This window comes from Mus pahari, chromosome 10 (genome assembly GCF_900095145.1).
Source record: "Mus pahari chromosome 10, PAHARI_EIJ_v1.1, whole genome shotgun sequence".
Lineage (NCBI taxonomy): Eukaryota > Metazoa > Chordata > Mammalia > Rodentia > Muridae > Mus > Mus pahari.
This window is the reverse complement of record NC_034599.1, coordinates 67,934,910-67,952,268: the sequence shown is the minus strand read 5'-3', so window position 1 is coordinate 67,952,268 and position 17,359 is coordinate 67,934,910. Positions and strand designations below refer to the sequence as shown.

Genomic DNA, 17,359 nt, shown 5'->3' with positions numbered 1-17,359 from the left:
TAGCCTCAAATTCCCAGTCCTCCTGCTTCAGACTGTCCAGTGTTCCGATTGCAGACGTGTACCACCACTCTCAGCTGACTGCGTTACACTTTTGTTTGTTACATGCACTTGGGAAGCTGAGGCTTGCGTGTTGAAAGTGTCAGGCTGGCCTGGACTATAGAACCATCTGACAGGATCCTGATTTAAAACCAAAAGCAACAACAACAGACTACGATTCTGGATTGGTCACAGAGTCTCGCACACGGTATTAGCCGCAGGGCGAGCTCTGTGAATCCCAGGCCAGCCTGGTCTATGTTAGTGAATTCTAGGATAGTCAGTACTGGACAGTCAGAAAACAACAACAACAGGTATTCTAAGTTGTAGAGCAAGGACTGTTCTCCCAAAATAGCTCTGGAACCTTCTCCTTATCTGTGAAAAGGAGCAGTCATTGGAGGTCATGGTGCTAAGGGTCTGAGACAGGCACAGGTACGACACTTAACATAGACAGTCAGGGCTGGAGAGACGACTCAGTCTTTAAGAGCACGGGCTGCTCTCCCAGAGGTCCTGAGTTCAATTCCCAGTGACCACATGGTGGCTCACAACCATCTGTAATGGGATCCAATGCCCTCTTCTCTTGTGTCTGAAGACAGCTACAGTGTACTCATAAATTAAATAAATACATACATCTTTAAATAAAACACACACAGTCAGACATGAGAGGCTTTTCTCAGTCACAGCATTCTTTCTGGATGTGGTGGTGCATGCTTGCAATCCCAGCCTGCCAGAGGCACCATTTCTGTACATTCCAGAGCAGCTTGGTCTTTTGGTTTGACTTGGTTTTCAAGACAGGACTTCTCTGTGTAGCCCCTGACTGTCCTAAACTCATTCTATAGACCAGGCTGGCCTTGAACTCAGAAACCCTCCTGCTTCTGCCTCCAGAGTGCTGGGATTAAAGGCATGTCTGATGCTTGTGTTTTCTTTTCCAAATTCTTATCTGAGAACGAGTTCGGGTCTCTAGACATAAATTCAAAAGGACCATTACTTTCACCATAGGAAGCTGGTACTATCCTTTATGTCCACAAGATGGCACTAAAGCAGCATTGCCAGAGAGAGCTCTTGCTAGAGGTATGAAAAATGGTTGGTTGATATATCCACCTAACAAATGGCCACTTAATAGTTACTTGGGAGTTCCTGGAGACAACGAATATTTTGATATGTTTTTGAAAGGGTGGATGGTGATGGCACACGTCTTTAATCTCATCATTCAGGAGGCAGGGGCAGGCAGATCTCTGTAAGTTTGCATCAGGATGGTCAACAGAGTTCCAAACAGTCAAAGGCTACACAGAGAAAACCTGTCTCGAAAAACAACAACAACAGAAGATTCATTACGGGCTGGAGAGATTGGCTCAGTGGTTAAGAGCACTGACTGCTCTTCCAGAGGTCCTGAGTTCAATTCCCAGCAACCACATGGTGACTCACAGACATCTGTAATGGGATCTAATGCCCTCTTCTGGTATGCATGAAGACAGCTACAGTGTACTCATATAAATAACAAATATATAAATCTTTAAAAAACAAACAAACAAAAAACCCAGATTCATCACAATTTAAAAACAAGAAACATTAAGTTTAAAAAAAAATGACAACAGTTGCTTTCAAATCAATGCAAGGGACTGTCTTTTTTGTACTTCTCCACCAGGATATCCACAGGGCATGATCCTCAATGGATGACTGCTCTGGGCTGGAGAGATGGCTCAGCGGTTAAGAGCACTGACTGCTCTTCCAGAGGTCCTGGGTTTAATTCTCAGCAACCACATGGTAGCTTAGAACCATCTGTAATGGAATCCAATGCACTCTTCTGGTGTGTCTGAAAATAGCCGCAGTGTACTCATATAAATAAAAAAATTAATTAATTAAAAAAAGTAAATGACTTCTCTTCTATTATTTACTTATTGACCAAACTGGAAGCTTAACACCAAGTTGCCTGGGATTAAGTGATGGCTCAGAGGTTGAGAGTGCCTACTGTCCTGGCAGAGGATCCATCCGTGTTCAGTTCCAGCACCCGCATCAGGCACTCACAACTGTAACTCCAGCTCCAGAGAGACATAATGACTCTGATATCTGTGGTAGACTTCTGGGTAGTTGCATATAAACCAAACATAGTTAAAAATATTTTTTAGTCCAGTGCAGGAATGGATGAATATATATATATATATATATATATATATATATATATATATATTCATATATTCACTAAGAAAGCACTTGTGTGGAATGTGCAAGGCCTGGAGTCCAGTCCCCAGCACTGCAGAAGTCGTCAGAATGACAATCTCTAGAGAGCTTAATCAAATGTGTCTAGGCTTTTGGCTTACGTGTGGATCCAGAATTCATGGCAAGTCTTGCTGGATGCTGAATGATCACAGAAAAGGCTGTGTGTGATCGCCTGAGCCAGGAGGACGGTGGCAAAGGAAATCGGGCTTCTCTGAGTTACAGTGGCTTCCAGGAATCAGTCTGTGTGTTTGGTTGTAGCTTACTTATGTTGTTTCAAAGCATGCACAATAATACATTAATTTCTTTCTTTTTAAAATTTATTATTTTTATGTGTATGAGTGTTTTGCCTGCATGTGTATGTGTGCACCATGTGTGTGCCTTGTGTCTGAGGAAGTCAGAAGAGAGCATTGGATCCCCTGGATCTGGAGTTATAGAGTTGTAAGCTACCGAATAGGAGCCGAGAATCGAACCCTGGTCCTCTGCAAGAGTGACAAGTGCTCTTCACCATGGAGCCTTCGCTCCAGCCCCATTCATTTCTTCACAAGGGATCAAACGATCAGAGACCAAATTCAGACCACGTTCTCTAGTTCCGAGTTATCACGGAGCACGGCTGAGTTCACACCCCGGAAATCCATAACCTGGCCTGTGGCGGTATGTCTATCGCTGACACTGAGTAAAGGCGTTCGACTGAGTTTTCATTGCAGAAACTTGGAGCGCCTTCCCTTACCAGCGGCCAGGAGAGGGGACAGCGGTCTCGAATCTGTGGGCAATAATGTGCACAGCACACAAGTATGTCCATTCAGTTGTCCTTTAACTGCATTCACAGTTTCCTTGGCTTTCTCCATACAGAATAAAAATGGCAAAGGAGTTTATCACCAGCGCCAGTTATCTTCCGTGACTAAAGGAGCAGGGACGGCCTCCATCCCTCCCCTCTCTTCTCCTGGCATTTCCTTTATCCTCATCAATTAAAACCTCTTCTCATTAGAGCTCCACTCAGCCCATCTTTGTGACCTCTTCCGTGGCACGTGTGAGCTGGACACAGGGACAGACAGTCCTTGCCTGGCTCAGATCCTTGTATAACAGAAAGCAACACCAGGCTCTCTGATGTCGGGCAGACTACAGAAGCCCGAGACCCAGCATGCGGTAACAAGGGAAGATCTGATGGAGACCCAGAGTGAGCCAGGTTGGCCCTTCCATGCTCCAGGTGCTTGAGACACCCTGTCGCAAGACTCCTCTGACTGCCCTACTTTTACATTCACATCTCAAAAGCACCTATTGCCTCATGGCTGACTTCCCCCTATGCCCTTGCAAAACAACATCCCTTTCAGCACTTCAGTCTGACTTGTGGTGTTTGGCCCCTCGATTTCCTTTCTACACTTTCTGAGAGCCTCTCGAGAGGGAGGGGCCGTACGAGAACTGCCTGGCGCCTGGCTCTGCCAGCCTCAAGCTGTTAAAGGCACCAGTGCCCAGGTCCCCACATAGTACGCCACTGTGACCTGGCTGAGCATTTCCCAGAAATTGCTCTCTGCCTCGGGTGGGCCACAGCAGAGGCATAGGGGAAGTGAAGCATTACCCTTTAAAGATTTCGCACACGTGGGCACTTACCTTCTGACCCATCTTGGCACAGCCTAGCAACCAGACTTGCACCTGTCCCACCCCCTCGCCTTGCCTCCGCCTCTCCATAGCGCTGAGACTGCTAAGCCAGGTGTGTGATTAGCTAAGATAAAGTGCCTGGCTTGTGCAGGTTGCCCACACCACCAAGGTCAGAGGCGACAGCTGCCAGCAGTTTCAGGACACCGATATAAATTCTAGTCATTCTAGTGGCTCTTCGTTTCCTGTACCCACCTCCACAGTTTGCAATCAGCTTCCTTTCCTGACAGCCCATCCTGTGAATCCCAAGATTCAGCATCAGACACAAAGAGAGATTTCCATCGATTCTGTAACTACAATGGCATAAAGGCAGATCTCTGCAACAGATATGTGCACGCACACAGGCTTGCATGTTCATAGGCACACATGTGCATGTGTTTGTAGAGGCAGAGGTTGACCCTGAGTGGCAACATCCACCTTGTTTTTATTTTGATAGATTTCTCACTGGCCTAGAATTTATCAACTACTCTTGTTTGGCTGGCAGGCAAGCCCCAGGGATGCACCTGTTTCTGCCTTCTAGCTCTGAGATTAAATGAGAGCTAACACACCCAACTTGTTTTACTTTTGTTCTTTTGTTTTGTAAGATGGGGTGTCACTATATAGACCAGGCTGGGCTCAAACTCAAAGAGACCTGCCTGACTCGGCCTCTTGAGTACTAGGATTAAAGGCATGTGCCACCATATCAGGCTTTAAACGGGGGTTCTGGAGTGGGGGGCCATGGAACTCAGGTCCTCAGGCTTGTATGTTAAGCACGCTGCCAATTGTGTCCTCATATCCCCAGGCCAGGAGCTCTTCATATACAAGTATCTAACTAAAATGTAACTGCTAACACTCCACACGACTGAGCCACAGAGGTGAGACTCATACTCGAGCCACCATACAAAGCTCCCACGTGTTTCTAAGGGCTTGACACCATCTACCCTGGCATGAAACTGCATCTCCTTGTCAGAGTAAGCCAGTGGGGTGGGTGGGAGCCCCCACCCTGTGTTAACATTTTGTCTAAGCTCTGCCCCACAGTTACCTGGCAACAGCCAAGTATGCCTGACTCAGTATAAAGGGGGCCGCTTGCCCCCTCTGCTCTCTCTTGCTCTTGCTTCCTTGCTCTCTTTCTTTTCCCTCCCCCTCCCCCTCCCCCCATTCCCCTCCCCCTAGTCTATCCATGTGCTCATGGCCAGCCTCTACTTCTCTGCTCCTCTTCTCTGCTCTCTGCCTCTCTCTGTCTCTCCTACCCTCTTAACTCCCCTCCACATGCCCATCCCAGCACTCGGGAGGCAGAGGCAGGCGGATTTCTGAGTTCGAGGCCAGCCTGGTCTACAGAGTAAGTTCCAGGACAGCCAAGGCTACACAGAGAAACCCTGTCTCGAAAAACAAAAAACAAACAAACAAACAAACCCCTCTATTCTATACTATACCATTATGTGGCTGGTCCCTCCGGAGGAAGGGAGGCCTCAGCATGGGCCTGCTGAGATGTCCCTTTCCCCCATACCTCACCACACATCCATAAAACATATCCCCCCCCCCCGTTTATCATTTTATAAACACACCACCTCAGGTGTAGTGGGAGCTGCTAGAGGCACAAAGTTGTGCCCTGCCCACTTTGTACATTTTCTCACTTGTATTTCTCTTTTCCTTTCCCAGAAATCCCACGCCTGCCCACCTGGAGGGACAGGAGTCAAGTAAAGCAGCTGTCTGTCACCGTCTCCTTTCATGTGCAAGCCCGGCGGTGCCTCCATGAGCCCGCTCCAAGAGCTTGAGGAGAAAGACAGCATTTTCTGGCCCTCCAGTCAAAACCAGCTTAAAGCCAAGGGCAGCTACACCCCCTCCCGTCAAAGTCAGCGCCTGCTCTGTGATAGATACGCAAAAGGCCGCCTCAACTGCCAGAATTCTGCAATGGCATGTAAAGTGGTTTTGAAATTTCCTTGCCAAACACAGAGGATTTCCTTACTCCAAGAGTCTTTTATTAGCCAGGTGGTGGTCGAGTACACCTTTTAATCCCAGCACTGGAGAGGTGGAGGCAGGAAGATCTGTGAGTTCGAGGCCAGCCTGGTCTACAGAACAAGTTCCAGGACAGCCAGGGCTACACAGAGAAACCCTGTCTTGAAAAACAAAACAAGCCTTCTCTTTGCATGTTGGGCAGAAGACACTACAGTCAGTATGGTTGCACTCAAAGCTCCCTTCCTGCAAAATCTAAGAACCTGCCAAGAGGGGGCGGAGACAGCAGAGGCCACCCCAGCCCCCCTTTGCTCTATAACTCCCGCTGTGATGATGAAATCTGAGGGTTTGACACTGAGTTCACTCTTTTCTCTTTTCAGTCACTCGCTGGCTAATGCTTGTTTCCTCTGGACCCCACCACAGGAACACTCACCCGTATTTCTCCGCAAGTTCCCTGGCTTCCTCCTCCTTCACGGCCCTCTGGTCTTCCAGGTCACTCTTATTCCCACACAACACTATATCTGGGTTCTCACAGTACGCGTGCATCTGTAGCTGGCCTAAGGCACGGGAAAGTTGGTTATACGTGAGTCATAACATAAGCACGTGATCAATAGAAGTATCCATGCAAAGGTGCTTCTAAAAACCTCAAATGAGTACACAGAAGTAAAGAGCTGGTAGAATACCTTCCCTCTGCCTTGGTGAACCACAGATTACATTCCTGAAACTGGCCACCAAGCTCTAGTCCCTTATCGGGCTGCTTCCTTCTCCTGAGGCTGACCCACTGAGGTCCAGCTATCAAAGTATAGAAGTCCAGGATTCAAAAAGCCCCTTTTGGCTCACCTAATTAACATGTCCAATCAAAAGGAGCCAACTCTTCCTAACTGGGGTCCCCCTTTCCCTTTATAAACTGCCATTTGCAGAAAGAGGAGGAGGAGGAGGAGGAGCAGCAGCAGCATCAGCCGCCTCCGCCGCAGGGTGTGATGGTGCATGCCTGTAATCCCAGTACTCTCCAGTAAACGCCCAGTAAACCCAGAAGCTGAGGCAAAGAAACTCTGAGTTCAGAAATAGCCGGGACTACATAGTGAGATCTTGTCTTATACAAACAAAGAAAAACTGCAGTTTGATGGTGAAAGAAGATGGAGAATAAATAGTAAACAAGTGTCACCAAGACCAGGGGAAACCACAATTCATATTCTGTAACTTTCGGAACCGTTCCTCTAGAACCCTTTAGCGAGTCTTAACTATGAAAAGCAAAAGAGGGGCTGGAGAGATGGCTCAGTGGTTAAGAGCAGGTACTGCTTCCAGAGGACTTCCAGAGGACCCGGATTCTATTCCCACTGGTCACCTAAGTGGCTCATTAACACCAGCTGCGCTGGCCTCCCAGGCCCCTGCACTCACAGGTGCATACCCACACAGACACAAGATTTTTGTAAAAATCATAAAAATGAACTCTCTCTTAAAAGGAAAGAAAAGAGTCGGGCATGGTGGCGCACGCCTTTAATCCCAGCACTCGAGAGGTAGAGGCAGGCGATTTCTGAGTTCGAGGCCAGCCTCGTCTACAAAGTGAGTTCCAGGACAGCCAGGGCTACACAGAGAAACCCTGTCTTGAAAAAAAAAAAAAAAAAAAAGGAAAGAAAAGGAGCTCCAGGGGGCTAAATAGTTCCATCTTCCAAAGGAGGAACATAAACCCAACTTCTTTCTCCTCAAAACGCCAGAAATAGAAGCATCTGAAGTTTTGCAATCAGTGGTCTCCGAGCACGTGGCTCCATGTGTGCTTTGTCCCTATCAGCCAGGAGTGTTGACACTTCAGTTCCTCCTCACCAGGTCAAACATATCTTATCAAGGGAAGGTGAAGGAGGAGGAAGTCTCCCCAGGCCTTAAATAACACAGGCCTGAATTTCAGGATCTTGTTCTTTGCGTTCAGGAGACAGCTTGGGTCACAAGACCTGCCCAGGCAAGATCTAACTAACTATGCCCTGTTTCCTGTACACTGCGGCAGGCCTCTTCTACCCTAGGCTGTTAATGTGCAGTTCCCATGTTCTTTAATGCCCAGACACAACTTCCTTCAAGATCTGCTCCATCCTCTCCTCTCCTGGTCCCCTCTGCGCTCTCCCAGAACCTCCAACGTCCCCACCATGGTTACGAACATCTCCTAGTGTTAGAGGCTTGGCTCTATCAATTGCTGGCTGTGTGTTCTCCTCATCCACTACCCAACCCTCTGTACACCCTTGTCTTGAGGGGGAAGTTACTACCTTAGCATCCTGATCTACAAATGAACAAGACAGCACTTACTTCCCAGGGCCAAGATTAACTGATTCAGAGACTCTCTGGGTAAGGGGGTGTGGGCTAGCAGCCTCAGCAACCCCACCCCCACCCCCACCCCGAACTTATTGGAAATGCAAATTCTAGGTCCTGACCAACAGCTACTGACCAAGAACATGGCTGTAGGGAACTGCCCCCAGGAGACTCAGATGCATATAAGCACTCAGTTAATAAGCCAAGAATTAGTAACAGTTCATAATGTCTGTGTTGGTGAGTGTAAGAGATGTTACTGTTCTCTCTCTTTCTGTGTGTGTGTGCACGCGCACATGTGTGTGTGTGTCGTGGGGGAGGTGTCCAGACAACATTTACATTTCTCCGCGTAGCCCTGGCTGGCTGTCCTCCCTTTGTAGAGTAGGCTGACCTCGAGCTCAGAGATCCACCTGCCTCAGCCTCCCAAGTGCTGGGATTGAAGGAGTGCACCACCATACCTGAATGGTGTTGTTATTCTCATCTCTAATTTTTTTGCATGAAAATTACGAAGTAACTACTGATTACTTTGTTATCTGAAATTATTCTCTAAAGAAGAAGAATGCACCTAGACATCAAAACCACAGCACCTCAAGGTGAGACCCAGTGAAGACTGGATATGTGTTCAAACAATAAAATAAAATGAGGACTGGAGAGATGGCTCAGCAGTTAAGAGGACTCACTGCTCTTCCAGGGGTCCCGAGTTCAATTCCCAGCAACCACAGGGTGGCTCACAACCATCTGTAATGGGATCTGATGCCCTCTTCTGATGTGTCTGAAGATAGGGACAGTGTACCAGAATTCATAAAGAAATAAATCTTTAAAATAAAAATAAAACCACAGTCATCAGCAAGAGGGGAAATAGTCTGGCTAAGATTATCATGGAAATTTTCATGGAAGCTCTTTCTTTACGTCAAGCCAGTTCTAGTCATGTGGGCTCAGAGGACTCGGCTCTCTGATCAGGCTCCTGCAATGGATGGTCTCACCCTTAGGCTCTTCTCATCCCTTCCCATGCGGATGAGGAAGGATCCCCAGCAGAGAGAAGGCAGCTCCAGGGAGCAAAGGTTGCCTGTCATCTGAGGCCCTAAGCTTCAGGGCTTATTCTTAGCAGCCTAGGCACTGAGCTGTTGCCAGCAGAACACATAACATGGCAGCCACAGCGTGGACATGTCGTAACACGGCAGTGCAGAGCAGGCCCGGGAGCAGGGCAGGGCTGGGGAAACCACACGTACTTATCCAGTTTCGGACATTGAGGAAACTTTGCTCATTTGTCAGGTCGAACAGAAGCAGGAAACCCATAGCGTCCCTGAAGAAGGCAGTGGTCAAGCTACGAAACCTAGGGCACAGAAAACAGCTGGTCACTAACGAATGAAACATAAGTAAATAAAAAGAAAAGGACAGGACAGGACTGCTCCAAGTGTGGCGGAGGAGAAAGTTTGTTATGGATTTGTGGGTGAGCATAGCCAGCAGCAGACACATCTGGGAGGGCTAGGGTGACCATGACCCTGAGCGGTGTGGGGAGAGGGGGAGGGGGAGAGAGAGAGGAACCGAGTACAGCTGCCAGGTAGCCAAAGGTACAAAAGGAGGAGCTAAGGAGGAGCGGCTGACCCAGGTCTGGATTATATGGGGAAGAGCTTCTGGAAGAAGGGCGGCCCAGCTCAGGGTAGGAGAGTTCAGGGTAGAGGGTGGGGTATACCGGCAAAATCCTGTAACAGGCAGGGACTAAGGGAGAACCTGGAGGCCAGGTCCACTTTGATATGTTAAATAGGCACCTCAGCTGCTTGTCCAGGGTCCTGAAACTTAACAACCAAGTCACGGTCCCACTCCTGATCTGTAAAGCTGCCACTGACCCCCTCGGCATTCTACAAAGCTATATCAACCATGCCAACGAAATCAACCATTCCTCTCAAACAGGAGCTTACCATTCCCCAAAATTCACGTGTGAACAGAATGTGTTATGGAAGACTGACCGGCTGCACAGGAGATCTCAGCCAGGAAATCATTGGACAACTCTTGGTCACCCAGCCAAAAGCAACAGTGTCAGCCATGTGTCTTCTCCTTCTGGGGAGGTTTCAGGACACTACAAGTCAATAGAACTCACTTCCAGATCTGTAGAAGTCTCTCTGGCAACCATTTCACTACCTCTGAGGTGGGAATGGTGCTGGGCGGACCTGTCATGGTATGCTTCCTCTGCAGGCTTTACCTGTTGTCCCTCTCTTCTCTCCGTTCCTTCTCACTTTGCCTAAATGTCCAGTCTACAACCAACAGGCAGGCTCCACAGAAGAAATGCCAAACAGTAACCAGCTAGTCAGAAATAGTAGGTTTTCCTCAATTACTGTATTCAATGCTCTCATAAAAAGTCTTTACTGTTTACAGATACATACCAAAAAAGCTATGGATGGCAGGATGTGGTATCTAAAATTTTCCCTCCAGGTAATATGGAAGGGAGGAAGGAGAAGTTTTAAGGGGAAAGATGAAATGAGAATGGCCATAACATGGCAATGATCAGATCTGAGTAAGGGGCACAGGTTCAGTTACATCTCTTCACTTCACCATTATATATACACTTGGAGATTTTCCCATACAAGCTTAAGAACCAGAGTTTGGATCCCCGGAACCCACATAACTGTTAGGTAGGCACAGCAGACCACCTGTAACTCCAGCACAGAAGAAGCTGAGATGGGGAATTCTCAGAACAAGCTACATAGCTGGACCAGCTATGTGTGTGTGAGCACTGGACTGGGGTGAGACACACTGCTTCAATGAATAAGGTGGAGAGCAATCACAAAAGAGACCTAATGTCAACCTTGGGCCCCCACATCACATGTGTGCATGCATAACCACAGGAGCACACCACACACACACACACACACACACACACACACTTCCAGAAGACTGAGATAAACCAGAGACTGTAACTCACTGAAAGCAACCTTGCACCAAAGTGTCATGTGGTTTATTTCAGTCAAGTAACCTCTAATCAGATTAATTCATCCCAACCAGATGTTCCACCAGGCCTCAGCAACAGAGAAGAACAAAGCAAGCAGCCTTGGGACCCCCTTACCGGTGAGCAGAGCACAGAAGGCAGTCGGGGGAAGGCTAGAGCCTGAAACGGGAGAAAGAATGAGTCCCAAGTACAAAGGGTTAATTTTTAAGATTTACATCTCCTTTGACCTTGGAGAAAATGTGCCTGTCACCATCACCTCAGGCTGCCAACACAGATCTGGCAGCTCATCTTACCAGGTGCAGATGAGCCAGTTGGCTGCCTTTGCCTGCCCAGGTCAGTGTGGACAGACTGGGGAGACACACCTCTCCTGCCCAGGTCAGTGTGGACAGACTGGGGAGACATACCTCTCCTGCCCCGCCGTGTCCCATAACTGCAGGTGGATTCTCTGGCCTCGGCCCACAGCTCCATCTGGCCCATTAGCTCTGTACACCTAAAACAGCAAAGCAAAAATAAGCCTAGGGAAATTCTGAGACCAGTGGGCTCTTCTTGACTTTTGATTCAGCACAAAACCCCAAAGCATTTAGACTTCTCAAGAGAATTGAGTCCCTAATAGAACCGGGCTTAGACTTTGGTGCGATAACCACACTTGAGCAATGGCACCTCCTACTAAGACCTAGCTGGGGGTGTAGCTCAGTCGGTAGTCTTGCCTAGCATCCACGAAGCTCCAGAACCCATCCCCTGTACCGTAAGAGCAGGCGTGGTGGTGCATGCCTGCAATCCCAGCACTGGAGAGGTGAGACAGAGGATAGAAAGGTCACTCTCAGCTATATATCAAATTGAACTTGAGGCCGGCCAAGAATGTACAAGTCCCTGACTCCAAAACACCAAAATTAATAAAAATAATTTATTTTATTTAAAAAAATCACTGACTTTCTATGGCTTTTCCTTATCTTATCTTTAGAAAGTTCCCTGGAAATGATTTTATGGAGACCAGAGAGATGATTCAGCAGGTCAACATGCTTGCCATGAGTTCAAGGGCAGGCTGGGTTCAATCCCTAGGACCTACATGGTGGAGAGAGTCAACTCCCACAGATTGTCTTCTGACTTCTATGCATGAACCAAAGCACATGTGCACACACATACACAACAAATAATTACATAAATACAAAACCTAATGGCTTTATACATGGGCACTCCTGTCCCAGCTCTCAGGGGGCGGGATAAGCCAGGGCTAAAACGCAGGTTCCAGGCCAGCTAGGGCTACACAGTGAGACCCTATGGGGGGGGGCACTGGCAAGATGGCCATCCATAATGAGATCTGATGCCCTCTTCTGGTATGTCTGAAGACGGCTACAGTGTATTTACATATAATAAATAAATAAAATCTTTAAAAAAAGAAAAAGAAAAAGAAAAGAAAGCTGAGAGAGAGAGAGATTGAGATTGACGCTGGAGATGTGGCTCAGTAGTTCAGTGGGGCAGCACCGCCTTACTACGCACGAGGCTCCAGGTCTGATCCCAGGACCCACATACCACAGGACAAAACAAGCAACAGCAAATGGGCCAGCACGACAGCCTAGAGAGTCTCAGCTGGTCAGGCAGCCATTGCAGAGCAGGTTTGAAGACTTATCTGAAAGCCTCCCTAAGAGCTCCATTCCCAGGCTTGTCCTCACCCAGAGCTTGTTCATGAGAAAAGCCCCAGACCTGGCGAATTCGTCAACAGCCGTCCCGGTAGTTATTTAACAGACACAGCTGGCTTCCCGGGGCAGTGACGCCAATTTTGGCTAATACATGTCTAATCTCTAGCATTGTCCCCCCCCCCAAATATACTTAAAAATATATAGCCTGGCAAAGGTGGTGTCTGCCTTTAACCCCAGCACTTGGAGGCAGAGGCAGGTGAATCTCTGAGTTGCAGGCCAGCCTGGGCTACAGACGGAGTTCCAGGCCAGCCTGGGCTACAGACGGAGTTCCAGGACAGCTGTGACTACAGAGACCTTGTCTCAAAAACAAAACAAAAACGGGTGGACAGTAGTGGTTCATGCCTTTAATTCTAGCACTTAGGCGGCAGAGGCAGGCAGATTTCTGTGAGTTCGAGGCTAGCCTGGTCTACAGAGTGAGCTTCAGGACAACTAGGGCTACCCAGAGAAACCCTGTCTTGAAAAACAAATGAATAAAATCCAATCATTAATAAGATTTGCTGTATAGAGAAAATATTTCTTTCATATGCAAACATTCCTAATAATAATGTTAAAAAAGCATATATAACTAAGGTCTAACTAAGCATATATAACTCCTAAGGTGAGTATCACTCCTTCCCACTATAAACCCATAGCTTCCAGAGAGCTTCACAAACAAGATTATGAACTTTTCTTATGATCAAAACTTAGGTCTTAAGTTCCTTGTGACCTCATGGAGTAAAGATTCCTCCAACCCTTGTGGCCTGTGGTTTTGTATATCGGCCTGTAATCCTGACCAGTACACCTTGGGAACTACCCAACAGTTTCTTACTAAGAAGAAAAATAGGAGGGTTTGGGTTGTTTTGTTTTGTTTTTCAGAAGCCCTTGAAACAGTGTGACTTCAGAAGCCACCAGTCAGGAATGGCCACTTATTGTTAAGACCCTAAAGAGTGGCTCCCTCTACCTGTGTCTCTAAGTCGCTGCCTCTTTTCTCAGCACTAATCTTTTCTCCCTCCTAGTGCCCATGCTTAAATCTATGTCCGAACCTTTTCCTAATAAACTCCGACTTCATTTCGTAAAGATAAACCTATGAAAGTGAAATCTAGGCCACAGGAAAACAGAATAGTTACAGAAGAATCGTTTTCATAGCTAAAACAGAAAACAGTGAAAATCCCCATCAGCACTGAACAGATGCATTTGGCATGTTAGCACAGTGGAATCTTAATCTGCCGCTGTAAATCGATGCATACAAGCGTTAGAGAGATGGCTCGGTGCTTGAGAGCACTCTGGCGCTTTTTGGAAAGGACCTGAATTCAGTTCCCGATGCCCACAACAGGCAATTCATAATGTAACCGTAGCTCCAGCTCCAGGGAATCCAATGCCTTCTTCTGGCCTCTGCAGGTACCCCAACCCACCCCACTCTCTCATAAACATAATAAAAATAAAATTGTGGGAAGCCACATTCACCATTATAAGATGGCACCTGAGCCCAAAGGGCGTCGGCCAACTAACTGACAACTAACTGACAACTGTTGTGCACATGCTCAAACAGCACAGATGATGAGTCACAGCTCAAGCCCGGAGCATGCAAATGAGGGTATATAATGAGCACCAATCATAGAGTGACACATTCCTCTTGGGCCTATTTAAGCAGCACCAGTTTTCAGGCTCGGGGTCTTTTCACTTCAGCAATAAAACCCGTTTAAAAATGTCTGCAGAAGGACCCTGTTGTGGCGCATCTTTCTTGCTGGCAAGTTAGGCGATCGCAACAAGTGGTTGATTCTGTCTGATACTTGCTACAATACGGCTGAACCTCGAGACATGCTAAGTCTAAGAAGACAGACACAAAAGGCCTTGTGTATACAGCAGATCCGGAATTAGGCAACTCTGGAAGGAAGAGGGATAGGCAATGGTATTAGCAGGGATTATTTCTGTGATGATAAAAATGTTCATGCTGGGCATGGTGGTGAAGACTTTTAGTTCCAACACTTGGATCTCTGTGAGTTCAAGACCACCCTGGTCTACACAGCAAGTTCCAGGACAGCCAGAACTACATGGTAAGACCTTGTCTCAAAAGAAAAAACAAGTCGGGTGTGGTGGCACACGCCTTTAATCCCAGCACTTGGGAGGCAGAGGCAGGCAGATTTCTGAGTTCGAGGTCAGCCTGGTCTACAGAGTGAGTTCCAGGACAGCCAAGGCTATACAGAGAATCCCTGTCTCGAAAAACCAGAAAAAAAAAAAGAAAGAAAGAAAGAAAAAAAAGAAAATCTGCTGAATTCTACACTTTAAATGGACCGATTTTACTTGTTTTTTTTTTTAAGATTTATTTATTTATTTTTATGTATATGAGTACACTGTAGCTGNACAGATGGTTGTGAGCCTTCATGTGGTTGTTGGGAATTGTTTTTAGGACTTCTGCTTGCTCTGGTCGACCCCACTCGCCCTGGTCAACCCTGCTCGCTCCGGCCCAAAGATTTATTTATTATTATACATAAGTACACTGTAGCTGACTTCAGATGCACCAGAAGAGGGCATCAGATCTCATTATGGGTGGTTGTGAGCCACCATGTGGTTGCTGGGAATTGAACTCAGAACCTTCAGAAGAGCAGTCAGTGCTCTTACCCGCTGAGCCATCTCACCAGCCCCCGATTTTACTTGTTGAGAATTACACATCAACAAATCTGCTTTAGACCAAAGGGAAGAGCTGGAGTTCCCCTCTGTGGCAGAACACCCAGCATGCACAAGGCTCTGACTTCAACCCTCAGAACTCCATGCACGCAACAAGCTGGGTCACAAGGCAAGAGGTAACTAGCAAAAACAATCATGTGCACACAGTCAGCCCTAGTGTGTGACACCAAAGCCTATAAACACTTCCAAAATCACTGCAGGTTGAGGTTATTGCTACAAACACTTCCAAAATCACTGTGGGTCGACATTATTGCAACTGTGTTGGTCAGAATAATACCAAGGGAAAAGTCTGCATATTGGCCAGGGAGCAGGAAAGAGAGAGGGAAGGATGGAAAGACAAAGACTCAGACAGACAGAAACTTGAAAGTCTACACGGGCCAGGAACTCGAATCTATCATCCTAGACTTAACTACACAGCACACAATATAACACTGGGAGACTCCATGTGGTTGAACCCTGAGACAGAAAACTGAGGATGTAATGTGCTATGTGACCATGAGCATCTCTTAGGGCACTCATCTCTCGCAGTGAGTCTGAGTGTCTGTCAGATTCTCTGGTTGCTGGGTATGATGGCACATGATTGTAACTGAGTGTGAGGTGGGAGGCACAAGAGTTCAAGGTTAGCCTGGGCTGCATAGAAAGGCCCTAAAGTGCTAAAAAAAAAAAAAAAAATACGGCTGATAGTAGAAAGGGCCTATGGTGGGTTAAAGGGTCTGACTTGTTCTATCTTAGAAGCTGGGGACCGTGCAGCTTCCCTGACAGAATACACATGCTGAAGGCTCTTTATTTTATGTACATGAGTACACTGTAGCTGTCTTCAGACACACCAGAAGAGGGCATCAGATCCCATTACAGATGGTTGTGAGCCACCATGTGGGAATTGAACTCAGGACCTCTGGAAGGACATTCAGTGTTCTTAACCTCTGAGCCATCTCTCCAGCCCCCAAAATAAGTTGTTGTTGTTGTTTTAGAAAGAAAAAAGTAATTATGACTTTAATTGTGTCCAAAGGGTTTTCTATGAAGTGTCCTAGGCACAGCCCCCGTGTTGTTTGTTTGTTTGTTTGTTTGCTATACAGACCTAGCTGCTCTCAAACTCAGAATCTGCCTGCCACTGCCTCCAGCATGCTGGGTTTAAAGGCATGGATGCCACACCTAGCCACTTTCTTGTATACTGTAATTTTAGGTCCCAACCTTTGGCTTCTTAAGTCCCGTTAATTTGTTGACTCAGATTAGATTCTTATGAAGGGTGCAGAACTTACCACTCTCTTTTCCCTGAAATCAATGCCCACTGTGGTGATGAATTTGGAGTTGAACTTCCCATCAGTGTACTGGTACAGTACACTGGTCTTCCCTACCCCAGAGTCTCCCAAGGCCAAAAACTTGATGAGGTAATCATAATCTCCATCCGACATGATGAAGGACTCTGTGCTTCACCTGTAAGACACAAAGAGACAGTAAAGTCCACCAGAAAATACTAGAATTAGAGCCAGTGTGATGGCTCAGTGGTCAAAGCACTCGCCATGCAAGGCTGACGACCTGAGTTATTCCCGGAGCCCACGTAAAGGTAGAGGGAAGCAAATCCACACACAAGGTTGTCTGCTGATACATGCATGCCATGGCCTGTGAGCACACATGTGTGCCTGTGTTCTCGTTCTCTCTCTCTCTCTCTCTCTCTCTCTCTCTCTCTCTCTCTCTCTCACATACATACATACATACATACAAACATACATACATATAATTTTAATTAAGGAAATATTAAAATTTTCTATTATTAAAGTAACAATATTCTGTTCAATAAGTATTTGTTTGCATGCTTTGTTGGGGGTTTTGTCTGTCTGTTGGTGATTTCTGTTTTTTTTGTTTGTTTGTTTTTGTTTTTGTTTTTTTGAGACAGGGTTTCTCTGTGTAGCCCTGGCTGTCCTGGAACTCA

At 46.9% G+C, this 17,359-nt stretch overlaps 1 protein-coding gene across 5 annotated transcripts in view; it reads right to left on the bottom strand.

Annotated features, from left to right (window-relative positions):
- Rab27a (RAB27A, member RAS oncogene family) overlaps window positions 1–17,359 on the bottom strand; it is a 50,557-nt gene that overhangs the window by 3,195 nt on the left and 30,003 nt on the right. For all 5 annotated transcript variants that reach the window (XM_021207299.2, XM_029543369.1, XM_029543370.1 and 2 more), the window contains exons 2-5: window positions 16,689–16,863; window positions 11,473–11,558; window positions 9,354–9,457; window positions 6,266–6,389 (exon numbers count right to left, since the gene is read on the bottom strand). In XM_021207299.2, the coding sequence (XP_021062958.1) occupies window positions 6,266–6,389; window positions 9,354–9,457; window positions 11,473–11,558; window positions 16,689–16,841 (467 nt within the window). In that variant the 5' untranslated portion in view covers window positions 16,842–16,863. The remainder of the gene's footprint in view (window positions 1–6,265; window positions 6,390–9,353; window positions 9,458–11,472; window positions 11,559–16,688; window positions 16,864–17,359) is intronic.